At 40.4% G+C, this 12,474-nt stretch overlaps 1 protein-coding gene across 6 annotated transcripts in view; it reads right to left on the reverse strand.

Moving 5' to 3' along the window:
• Positions 1 to 12,474, reverse strand: part of HTT (huntingtin) — a 183,395-nt gene that overhangs the window by 121,479 nt on the left and 49,442 nt on the right. For all 6 annotated transcript variants that reach the window (XR_007356510.2, XR_007356512.2, XM_048849034.2 and 3 more), the window contains 6 exons: positions 8,885 to 9,043; positions 8,702 to 8,799; positions 6,077 to 6,216; positions 5,301 to 5,364; positions 4,033 to 4,133; positions 1,650 to 1,796 (listed from right to left, as the gene is read on the reverse strand). Coding sequence is in view for 4 of the 6 variants with exons in the window: in XM_048849034.2 (XP_048704991.2) it covers positions 1,650 to 1,796; positions 4,033 to 4,133; positions 5,301 to 5,364; positions 6,077 to 6,216; positions 8,702 to 8,799; positions 8,885 to 9,043 (709 nt within the window). In the remaining 2 variants the exon portion in view is untranslated. The remainder of the gene's footprint in view (positions 1 to 1,649; positions 1,797 to 4,032; positions 4,134 to 5,300; positions 5,365 to 6,076; positions 6,217 to 8,701; positions 8,800 to 8,884; positions 9,044 to 12,474) is intronic.

Consider the following 12,474-nt stretch of genomic DNA (forward strand, 5'->3'; position numbering starts at 1 on the left):
ACAGAAGAAAGCTCTAATGCAGCAAAACACCCTACTACGTTAACACAACATGCAATAGTTTTAAGGACGAAAAACCTTTTCCTCCAGATTAGAATACATTTGACTTATTTTATATTATTCCATTACATATAAGAGGTTTGGTTTTAAATGTAAGAGGGAAAGAGATGCACTTGAAAACACAAATTATTTTAATAGACAGAATGACCAGAAAAAAGGGATTGATTTGGTATATATGAACAGGTCATATACAAAAAAAGACAGCAATTCATGGGAGCTGCCTTACCTAATGAGAACGGTGATCCATATAATTCAGTATTTTGTCAGAGACTGATCAGAGCCTGATGCTTCAGAAAAGTTTTTGGAAAACCTATTGTGCCATTTATGGAATTACCATCCTCCCAATGCAGAAAGTTTCTTCCTGATCTCATCAGTTGATGGTTGAAATTATGTCTTGAAACATGATGTTTATGTCCCTTTTTAAAAACATATACTAATTTACTTATGGGTGGTTTCATTAATATAAAATGCCACTGCCATGGAGTAATGAGTTTCACAGATTTGAATTTTGTGTTAAAAAGTATTCCCTTTTATCAGTTTTAAATTTATTGCCTTTCACTTTCATTGAGTGTCCAACGGCAGTAAGGTTAAATGAAAGACAGATGTGACATTGGGTGCTCCAGATTATCTTATGCCATTCCTTATTTTAATACCTCTGCCACACTGCCTCTTCTTTGTCTCTTTTGAGAGCTAAACATTCCCAGCCTTTTCACTCTAAGTTTGTTCATTCTTCTAACCATTTTCATCATACATCTCTGGATCCCTTCTATTATTCCCATGTTTTTTGAGATAGGGTGACCAGTACATTTAGGCCACAAAAACAGATTTTTCAAGTTTCATGAAACCTACAATAATATGAGTAGAATTAAGAATTATTTTTAAATTTTAATTAAAACAATTTACTTAACTATTTCCTTCTGGTGTTAGAATCATAGAATATAAGGGTTGGAAGCGACCTCAGGAGGTCATCTAGTCCAACCCCCTGCTCAAAGCAGGACCAATCCCCAATTTTTGCCCCAGATCCCTAAATGGCCCCCTCAGGGATTGAACTCACAACCCGTTAGCATTCTAGGCACAACAGCAATGTGCTTGTGGATGAAAACTAAAGGTTCAGTTCACTAAATAGACCGGTCTAATTTCACAGCTCAAGCTAAATGAAGTGCAAAATGTAAACAAACAGCAAAAATGACTGACAAATAATTAGATTTCTAGTATTAACTTTTAATAATTCTAATGGATTAGGAGCAAAGGGAAGATTTTTTTTAAACCATCACTGCAGTGGATAAAATCTCCTAAGTTTTGATGCTAATTTTAGGCTCTTATGTATAAAAGGCTTAATTTTCAAAGTGCTGAGGATTCGCAGCTCTGATTGACTCTAAAGGGTCTGCACCCTTGAAAAAAAAAATCAAGCCTAAGACCTCAATCCTGAAAAGAGATACTGAAGTAAATGAAGATACTCACAGTGCATAAAATTAAGCACATGCTTAAGTCTTTGTGGCAACAACAGAGCACTTAACAGAATTTACACACTTAACTGTGGCCAGTGTTTCTTTAACTAGAGCAAGGCAAATGCAATTCTGCAAATACTGTACCTGGTGATAGTGCTCACTGCGAAGTGAGATGGAGGCTGAGTCTCATGCATTAGGAGTTTCAAGTAGACACTGCTTTGGTCTCTTGCCACTGCCACTACTGGATCAGCCTGTCCTTGGTCACAATTATAAAACAGCTTTGGAACAAGTCTTAAATAAAGCAGAAAACAGGTAAAATAGTAAGCAAATCCCTTTTTACAAAGATAGATATCACAAAAACTGATCTAATGTACAATTTAGGCAGACATGTGGGTAAATCTGTGTTGATTTTTAAAATGACAATTGTTACTCTAAACTCAAACTCACTTTCTCCTCAAACATTTACCTCAAAGGAATCATTTATATCTTTACTGGAGACTTGAAGACCACCTTCTTTTCCAATTTTACCTTTACCCTCACTGTCCTCTATTGTGGCCACTAGCATTCCAGTCAGGAATATAACAGATTTACACTGGAAACAAAGTAATTTAAAAATATCTGCAGCAGTGATTGGTGCTGAGTAACAAACAATTTTCTTCCCCTGCCTCTTTCCCTCTCTAAGACTGATCTCACTTCCAGAGTGAGAACACATGCCAAGAAGATCTTTAGCTTCTGACTCCAAATAATTCACAGAGTGACACATACACACACTCTGGCAAGTCAACTGACTAATTTTACCATGTTAGAAAAGCCGTAGTGCACTGAAAACTGAATGTTGAGTCAGATTTCTTGTGTAAACTATAGTGGGATGTTACAATTCATTTTTGTTAACATAGATGGAATTTAAAAGCACTAGAAAATATAATTTAGTGACAGGATAACCCATTGACCAATACTTCCTGATTGTTCACCCTGGATTTTGAGGATCTCTCTTTTGCAGGCTTGTATAAACCACTTCAACTTCTGACAACAATTCTTTCCCAATCCCTGCCCTCTCCATTGTCACCCACTATTCTGGCAACTTTCCCTTCATTCAAAAGACAAAGGCAGACAAACAGTCTTTTGTGACACTAGCTTATGTGCTACACCACTGAATCAGACATGGACAAGGGAGATACTGAAGAGTGGCACCCCAAGGATTAATCATGTAACTCCATTTCCAAATGCCATTCTTGAATATGGTAGCCATAGATGATCTGCTACAGGATTGGCTGCTATAATTCCTTTCACAAGACTGAAAAATCAGTACAGTACCTGAACTTTAGTCCAAGCTTAACCACCAACTCCCTCCATGTCATTAAATAAATCACAACTTACTGGAGTCACAGTTTCCTCATCCGTACAGTGGAGATAATATACCTTATGCCTGGGGGAATTCTGTACCACTGCGTAATGCAGAATTTGTGCAGAATTAATGTTCTGCGCAAAATTTCCTTTTCCCCCCTCACAGAAATGGGCTGCTGGCTGCCACTAGCGGCCGCTGAACCCAGCAGAGCCCAGGTTCCCAGCTCCGAATAGAAGACACTGCTGGGGGGAGGGGGAAGAAGAGGGAGCTGGATGGTCCCAGCAGTTGCAGTTCCCAGCATGCCCTGAAGTAAGGAAGCAAAGTGCAGGCAACTCCATACAAACCTGGTACCCAGTATCAGGCTATTTCTCCCTCTGGATCCCTGGGGTCTGGGGGAGGATGGGGTGAGAGTGTCCGGGCTGGGAGGTGGCGGGGGGGGGGGGGGGAGGGGAGGGGAAGAGGGCCACAGCTAGGCTCTGGCGGGGAGGAGGTACAAGTGTCTCAGCTGGGGAGCACCCCACAGCTGGGCTCTGAGGGAGGAAGGAGTGCAAGTGCCTGGGCTGTGGGGGCAATCCGCAATTGGGCTCGGGAGGAGGGGGGGGTGGGAGTCTGGCCCCACAGCTGGGCTCTGAAGGCAATGGGACAGAGACAGGAACGGGGTTGTCATAGGGGTTTCTTTAACTCTCTGCTCCTGGGGGAGTTTTTTGTGTCTGTAACAATACAGACGTAGATACTGTAAGGTATTTTGAAATAAATTACCAAAATAATTGAAACTAGTGTGATTATAGAGTGTTATTATGATAAATAAAATATGCAGAATTTTAAAATACTGTGTGCAGAATTTTTTGGGGCAGAATTAACACCTCAGGAGTATTGTGACGATTAAATGTTTATGCAATGCTTTAAAAAATGGAAAGTACTGTGTGATAGTTCAAAACAAAAAGTGGTTCAGAAATAATGTATTCCTTCCATCACAAGTAGTGTATGTGTGTGTGTATAGATAGATAGATAGAGATAGATAGATCTGTATATTTTTATATATATATATATATGTATATAGATATATATATATAAAAAACAATTAAAATGTATAGTGTTAAGTAAGTGGTAAGTATTATTTAGTTGCAGGTACATGGTGTATTAGGCTAGCATATTATTAAAAACCTTTGTTTTAGCTTATACCTCATCAAAGAAGCTGCAGCTATGTGTCTCACTCTGGGGTCTTCATCACCAAGAAGGTAAATTACAACACTGTTGAGCACTCTGTCCTGAAGTTTTAATAGCTATGGGAATAGATTAGTATAAGCAAAGATGAAACATCATAGCACATTTTAATTGCTCTGACGAACTTTACAGATTATTAAAGATGTATTTTGTAGAGCCAACATGTAAAAGTATGTTTCCTTTGTAGATAGAAGTTACCAATATAACAGTTTTACTTCTACATTGCTGAACAAACTGTTTATTTACCTAGGGAAATAATCTGATTATAACTTTTAAAAATCATACTATAAAGCTCTGTATTTCAGTAGAAAAGGAACTTTACGCCCAGTACTAAGAATTAGGCCATGATTCAGCAAAGCACATGCATGAACCATTGGCTTCAGCAGGTCTTAAGCACCTGATTAAAATTAATCATACAACAAAGTGTTTTACTGGATCAGTGCTTTAGCCCCCAACCATAATGCTTTGATATAATATACAAAAGATAGGCTTCTTACCTAAATTCCCTGTAAGGTGCGCTGCCACATGGGCACGCAGCAGCCTATTTAGCACTGCGCAGGTGCTCAGGAAACCTGCCAGGGGACCTGCTGCAGATAGGGGAGGGACACCCCTACCCCGGCCTGAACTCAGCAGCGGCTGAGGCAGCCCAGATGTACCATAGCCCCCCTACACTGGTCCCAATTCTGCCACGGCCAGAGGAGGGGCGCCTATCCTGCAGCCCCAGCCCCGGAGCTGCCGCGGAAGGGAGTGACGCCTCTCCCACTAAGCCCAAGTGCTGCTGCAGGGAGAGACAGCTGGGGGGAATCCTCTCCCCCTGTCACAGCCCTGGAGCACCCTCCTGCACCCCAAATGCCTCATCCCCAGCCCCACCCCAGAGCCCGCATCCCCAGGCAAAGCCCTCATCCACTGCACCCAACCCTCTGCCCCAGCCCCATGCCAGAGCCCGCACTCCAACCCTCTGCCCCAGCCCTGAGCCCCTCATCCCTGGCCCCAACCAAGAGCGCACACCCCCAGCCAGAGCCCTCACATCCCTGCACTCCCACCCCAGCCCTGAGCCCCCTTCCTACACCCCGAACCCTTCGGCTTCGGCCCCACCCCCACCACATGAATTTTGTTATGTGCACCAATATGGAGGTGGTGTGTCACACATCACCTCCATATCGGCGCACATAACAAAATTCATTCCGCATATGGGTGGAAAAATTAGAGGGAACAATGCTTCTTACCCCAGTATAATGATGAACACCTCTGTGCAAGTTGTCTGCTTTTCCTTCCAAAAAGCTGACTAATCTTAATAGGTAAAACGGACAAAGGCAGACCACGTTACTAACCATCATTAAAGTCACAAGAATTTTTCTTAAGTATTACACAGTGTAATTAATTTTTAAAAGAATTAAAATTTACTTTTATTAATTTAGGCAAAAAAGTCAGAATTAGCACATTTTAGTTAATCTGTTTCAAGAAACAATATATTGAAACAACATTCTAAAGTTTCCAGCATGCTGAACTAGGGCAATTTTTTATTAATTTATTTTTTAAAATAAGACTTCTATCTCAAAAAGCCTTTGGAGAGTAAGGGGATGTAAAAGCAAAGGCATAAGTGCAGTATTATTTACCCAAACAGTGTTTTGGAATAAGTGAAAAGTGGGAAATAGTTGACAAAAGACTAACAGAAGGAGCTTAAAAATTGTGCTGCATATCTGGGACTTCAATAGATTTCACAGGAATCCCCAGTTATTTTGAACACTGGGTCATATTTATCTGTTCACAGTTTCTTAGAAGACAGATTCAAGCGATTAAAAGAACACAGAGAAGTTGCTAATGTGCCCAATCCTGTAATCTCTGATGTTAATGGCAGCTTTCTTGTCAGTCTTGAGGATTTGTTTTATAAGAGGTTCATTAATTTTTCAAGCTATTGAAACTTCAATTCACAAGCTAGGTCTCCCATACAAGGTACTGTATGCACAGCCACAATACAACTTATTGAAATATGCACACTTACCGGAAATCTATCTCAGCAAGAGTTTCCAGAAGCTCTGTCCTTACTAGCCAATAAGAACTATTCTTCAGAGTAAGGAGGTCGATGATTAACTGTAAACCTAGTTCACTATAACTGCTACTGCACAAGCTCATGATGCAATGCTAAAAAGGTAGAAACAAGTTTTTAATTATGCTACCTTTTATGGATTTAGAGAGAGTCTCTTCTTGCACAAACTTTGTGCTTACACATATAAAAACCTAAAACCAACCTATTGCTAACACTTTAAGGAAACTGTTAAGCAAACTAGAATTAAGAATTATTTTTACATTTTAATTAAAACACTCATATTACTGTAGGTTTCATGAAACTTGAAAAATCTGTTTTTGTGGCCTAAATGTACCCTATCTCAAAAAACATGGGAATAATAGAAGGGATCCAGAGATGTATGATGAAAATGGTTCAAAGAATGAACAAACTTAGATACGAAGAGAGTGAAAAGGCTGGGAACGTTTAGCTCTCAAAAGAGACAAATAAGAGTCAGTGTGGCAGAGGTATTAAAATAAAATAAAAGCCTCTACAGGGGCTCGGCACGGAGCTTAGTCAGCTGCTAGGAAAGTCTGAAGGCTCCAAACTCTGGCAAGAGACCTCAAGACTCAGCAAGACAGGACCTGAGGGGCCACGGTCTATAGGGCTTGAGGGTTACCTCTAACTACTCAAAAACCTCTTCCCTAGTGAAGTGATTCCTACGGGGGAGGGTGGGGGGGGCGCACGCGCAGGAGTAATAGTAAATTTAAATGTCAAAGCAAAAGACTGAGTCATACCTCCTTTGTTTTATCCCCAGTTATGCGCTGACTCACTAGGTGTTCTTGGGCAAGTCATGTAAACTTTCTGGATTCTTCTACCTCTATGCCTCACTTTACCTGCCTACAAAAGTACTGTAATATACTTCTCTCTGAGAATGAATAGCTGTAAAGTGCTTTGAATTACTTATGCTGAAGGGGACTAAGTGTTATAATAGCAGAATATGCTTAATTGAGGACTATCCAAATTTAAGTGTCCAAAGTCACATCCGGCCATCCCTGCACTTCCCTAAATTTTCCTGTTTTAGAAGACTCTACACCACACTTTGAGCAACATTGCCTAAATTTAAAATGGGGAATGCCACTGGAACCAGTAAATCTCTAAAAAATAGAATGAGTTTTAAGTGCAATCACTGTATACATATACACACAAAAACATCATGGATTACCGGGTAAAGAGCCCAGCTTCCATAAAATGTGAACGTTTTCACACATTTAAACTACTACATTTCATTGACCGGAGTTCCTCTCCTCCAATTCCATCCTAGACACTCTCTAATGTGACTTCTTGTGCTCCAATTAAAGTGCTCTCGCCAAAGTCTAGTGACCTCTGCTTAGCCAAAGCTCCAAATCAGTAATCCAACCTCATTTTCCTTGATCTGTCAGCCACCTTCAACACAGGGAACCATACTCCTATTCTTGAAATCTTGTCCTCCCTTGGCTTCTGTGATTCTGCCCTCTCCGGATTCTCCTACCTCTCTAATCGTTCCATCAGTGTATCATTGCTGCTCTACAACTTTCTGTGAGGTTCCAAAAAGTCTTTGTTCTCTTCCTCTTCTCCCTCCACACCTTATTGCTAGGTAATCAGACCCACAAACACATATTCAACTACCATCTCTATGCTGACGACTTAGAAATTACCTCTACTCCAGACCTGTCGCCGTTTGTCTAACCTAAAATTTCTGCTTGTCTGATTTTTCTTCATTGGTGTCTAGCCATCAACTCAAGCTCAACATGGTTTAAATAGAGCTCTTAATCTTTCCCCACAAACGTGGGATTATCTTTGACTCTGACCTCTCTCTCTCTCTCTCGGTCCCCACATCCAGGGTATGTATAAATCTTGCAGAATCTTCTGCATAGCATCTCTAAGCTAGGACCTGTCCTATCCATCCACACAGCTAAAACTCTGCTCTCATCATCTCGCTTACTGCAATGCCCTTTCACTGGCCCTGACAAATGCAATCTTGTGCCACTTATATTCATTCAGAATGCTGCTGCAAAGATCATTCTTCTGACTTGCCACTTTAACCATATCACCCCTCTCTTTTAATCCTTAAGATGGTTTCCCCCTTTTTAGTGCATCAAACATAAGTTGCTTGTCTTGACTTCCAAGACTCTCCACAATCTTTCTTTCACTACCAAATGTTAACTCCCACCTATTATCAACCAACTAATCATGTCAGCCTCCACTGCCCACTTACTAAAAAATTTTCTCTTATGCTGTCCCTCATGCTTGGGAGCAGCTCCCAGTGAACCCCTACAAAGCTCTCTCATTATCCTCTGAATTCTCCTTGACTATGATGCTTACAAAAAATTGGAGAATGATTAGGCCACTGGGTGCATTAATAACTACTGCCTATCATGCTAAGCAAAATTATTTCCTTGTATTCTTCCATCAGTCTGTATCCAAGTGCTTTCTCCTCTCATACTTTGACTGTACGCTCTTTGGGGCTGGGACCATCTTTTCATTCTGTGTTTTTACAGCACCTAGCACAACAGAACCCTGGTCCATGACAAGGGCTCTATGGTAATATAAACAAAAAACAACAATAGAAATTTTGTTTACCCTCACAGCTGCACAAGCCAGTTTGCATGTAACTGAGGATTCATCTTTCAGAGTTTTCTGTAAGAGAGGTATACAGTCTACCAGAGAAAAGAGATTTCCTGAAAGAAAGAATAATGAAACAATAAGGGCAATGTTTTCACTACATGCACCAAAACAACCCCCTCAAAATAACTCAACTGTTACCTGTTGAACTTCTGACATTTGCTAGCCAGTTTTCCACATCAAACCGTGATTTATTGAGAATGGAGTAGACAATGGTTCCACAGAGAATGGCAGTAGCTCCTCTAATCTGGGGATCTCCATGATCAATATAGTTCAAAACATCCGATACATACTGCTCTTCTGAGAAAACAAGTTACAACAACTACTTTATTTTAAAAATATTAGTTCTAGGATTTAACAAGCCTTCTACTGACATTGCTTACAAAGAATGTAAAATAGACTGCATTAAATCAGCTATAATAAACGAGGCACAAAGCTTCATCAAAAACAAATAAAATGAAAGCATCATCCAAGCATGCACTAAATTCATAATGAAGCAGCAGTTTTAGAATGATACTTGTGGCCCAATTAATATCTAACATAGTATAGAACAGGTATTGTGTTAGAAGACCACTCGAACAATTTATTCCATGACTAGAAATCTTAAAAAAAAAACCCACCCAATCTTGATTTAAAGAAAAAATTATGTATATAAAATATATAAAAATCTAGCTCAACTAGAAGTTATTGGATCTGATACAAGAATTACTTGGTGAAGTTCTATGCTCTGCATTATGCAGGAGGTCAGACTAAATGGTCAGAATGGGCCCCTCAGACTTTTAAAATCTATGAAAATTTTGTCCTTGCAGGATCTAGTAGAAGAGTCCTTGCTCTTCTCCACCTCCAATCGTATAATATTCTAGCATGGCTGTAAGCATTACCACCACCAAACCTTCAAAGGACTGCTTTTAAATCTTCATAGTGAAGAATTTTGTTTTTTTAATATAGATATGAGATACACCAGTTTACTAAATTATTAATTTCTTCCCCCATTTATCTTTCAATTTCACGTAAACTTTCTAACCAAATGCAAAAATTTGTTCCATACTAGGCCTGCAAGTACAAACGAGGTTTAACAAATACTGTAATTACTATCTGATTCTACTGTAACAACCCAGCACCAAAAGTCAGACACGCACACACACACCAAGATTCCAAGTAGAAGCCAATAGCAACAAGAATCTTCAAGAGTTAAGTGGTTAAAGCCAGAGCTGGGAGAAATTTTTCATTCAAAACAGTTTTTCAGTGAAAAATGACTTTTCCCATCAAAACAACACTTTTCATTGGAAACATCCATTTCTGACAGAAAAATTCAGGTTTTTCATCAAAAATGAAAACTTCAAAAACCAAAAGTTATTTGGATTTCCATTGTTTGAAAATTTCATTTTTTTTTCCTGAAAACTGATAACTTTTGTTTTTGATTAACATCTGAAATTCCGTAGAATTTTTTTTTTAATTAAAATGAAAAAAATTAATATTTTCATGGAAAATTTTTTTGCCGGGAAATAAATGCTTCATGCCTAGTTCTAGTTAAAGCATTCCTGAAAGATGGCCTCCAAAGGTTTTACTGAAAAATGCCATGTAAGAGAATGAGATACCCCCCACCCTCCACTGTTCCTCAGACATTCTTGTCAACTGCTGGAAATGGCACACCTTGATTATCTCTACAAAAGGTTCCGCACCCTCGTCGTCCCCCCACCCCCTGCTCTCCTGCTGGTAATAGCTCACCTTCAGTGATCATTCTCATTACAGTGTGTACGGTAACACCCATTGTTTCATGTTCCTATGTATATAAATCTCCCCACTGTATTTTCCACTGAATGCATCCGATGAAGTGAGCCGTAGCTCACGAAAGCTTATGCTCAAATTGGTTAATCTCTAAGGTGCCACAAGTACTCCTTTTCTTTTTGCAGATACAGACTAACACAGGGGCTACTCTGAAACCTGTATAGTGTGTGCTGCAACATTTCCACTTGGTTTTCCTTGTCTGCTCTTCCTGGACTTATGTCAAACTTAACGTTTTCTGATTATTTTTATTTATTTATTTTTAAAACAGGAGACTAGCAAATACACCATATTGGCAGAAAATAGTTCTGCAACATCCAATTACATGTTTTGATCTAGTTTCTGGGTCGTAATCCGGTTACCCACAGACTTGCATCAAGATAGTTTTGCCATCATAACATGATGTTATCACAGACAGGATGTGATGGGAACTCTTGAGTAATTTTATACCATAAATTGGGTACTCTGGGTAATCAGTTTGCATCACAGGGTCTTCACAATAATTGCAGAGGTCCTTCCTAACTATGGCAGAGTAAGCTTTTAATGGCTCCTGACAGAGGGAAGTTGATTAAGGCCTTTAAATCCTATCACAGTAAGTGTTAAACAAAAAATAGTAAAAATGTTCAAGACCAAGTGCTGTGCAAATTCAGCAGTTCTTCAAATTTAAGTAAAGCTGCTATTTAGAAACCCACTACCCAACTACAAAGATACCTAAAAAGCACCAACCTGGATTTTTTTTTTAAAAATCATATCCGTAAGTTTCAGGTCATTGTGATTTAAAGTTAAGTTATAAAGCCCTTTAGTGAGCAAATTAAGATGTTTGGTAAGATTATTGCTAATACCATAAATTAAAGAAACCAAAGAGGGTTCAAAGCCCTTTTTGAGAGCAGCCTCCAGTTTTCTATCTGTGGGCTCTTCAGGGAAGAACTCACCTTCTGAGGGAATAACCTTATCCCTGGAGAGGGACATAACAGCAACATCGACCTCAGCAATACAGCCCTTTGGTTCCTGAATGTTATATAGTCCTAAGGTTGCTCTCGTTAACATGCTGGCCCTTATTAGGCTTGTTCCATTCATCCCTAATCACTTCCTCAAAGGAGGAGCAAAGGGGTACTGCAGCATCAGGGGAGGATTTTGAAACAGAGAAATTTACTCTGAGGCTTACTCACTGGAGCCTACTCAGGTTTCATAGCCAGACAGCTCACTTTCCTCAGTGGAGGAGGGCTGGTGGGCAAAAGGAAGACTCCCCTCTCCTGTATTTTTTGTGCTCTGTCTTTCCCATTTTAGCTTTTCACATTTTTTTTGTTTAACCTTTTTGCACACATTTTGAGAGCATAGAAGTTCTGATGTAGCTTTGGTGAGACCTTTTGCAGCTTACCTTCCCTAGGGCCTGGAACCCTCTTCAGCAGTCTGTCTCAGAATCCTCAGCCACAGGGTCCCATTCCCCCTGGGACAGTGGAGGGATGTAACTCATTGTCACAGTCTTTCTGGTTGGAAGGGGCTGATTAGAAGCCCGGTTTCTTTCCTCAGGGTGCTCAGGACCCACTTGGAAAGTGGGGGGATTTATGGCCCCATGGACTTCCCTTCTTTCTTTTGGTGAGGTCCCCTCGGACTTACCCCGAATCAAGTGGTCAGGATCCTTGCTTTTGGAACCTCTCCCTGCTCTGCACTGGGGTTTCTGATCCATTTTTCCCCAGCTGGAGTTACAGCTGCCTCAGTGGGTAGGGACCTATCTGACTCATTGCCCCAAGACCTAACGGAGTTAGGGGTGGACGGCTGGGTGCAGGCTCAGCACAACTCTTCATCTGCTGAGCCTGGGAAGGCTACCTCACATATAGAGCACTGCCTGGATTTGCTCTAGTGCTTTTGCCGCTGCGCTTCCATGCCTTTAAGGGACAGAGGAGCCTTCACAGAGAAGCTGCAGTAGAGGCTCAGGGAGAATTGAG

Source organism: Caretta caretta, chromosome 4, assembly GCF_965140235.1.
Source record: "Caretta caretta isolate rCarCar2 chromosome 4, rCarCar1.hap1, whole genome shotgun sequence".
Taxonomy (NCBI): domain Eukaryota; kingdom Metazoa; phylum Chordata; order Testudines; family Cheloniidae; genus Caretta; species Caretta caretta.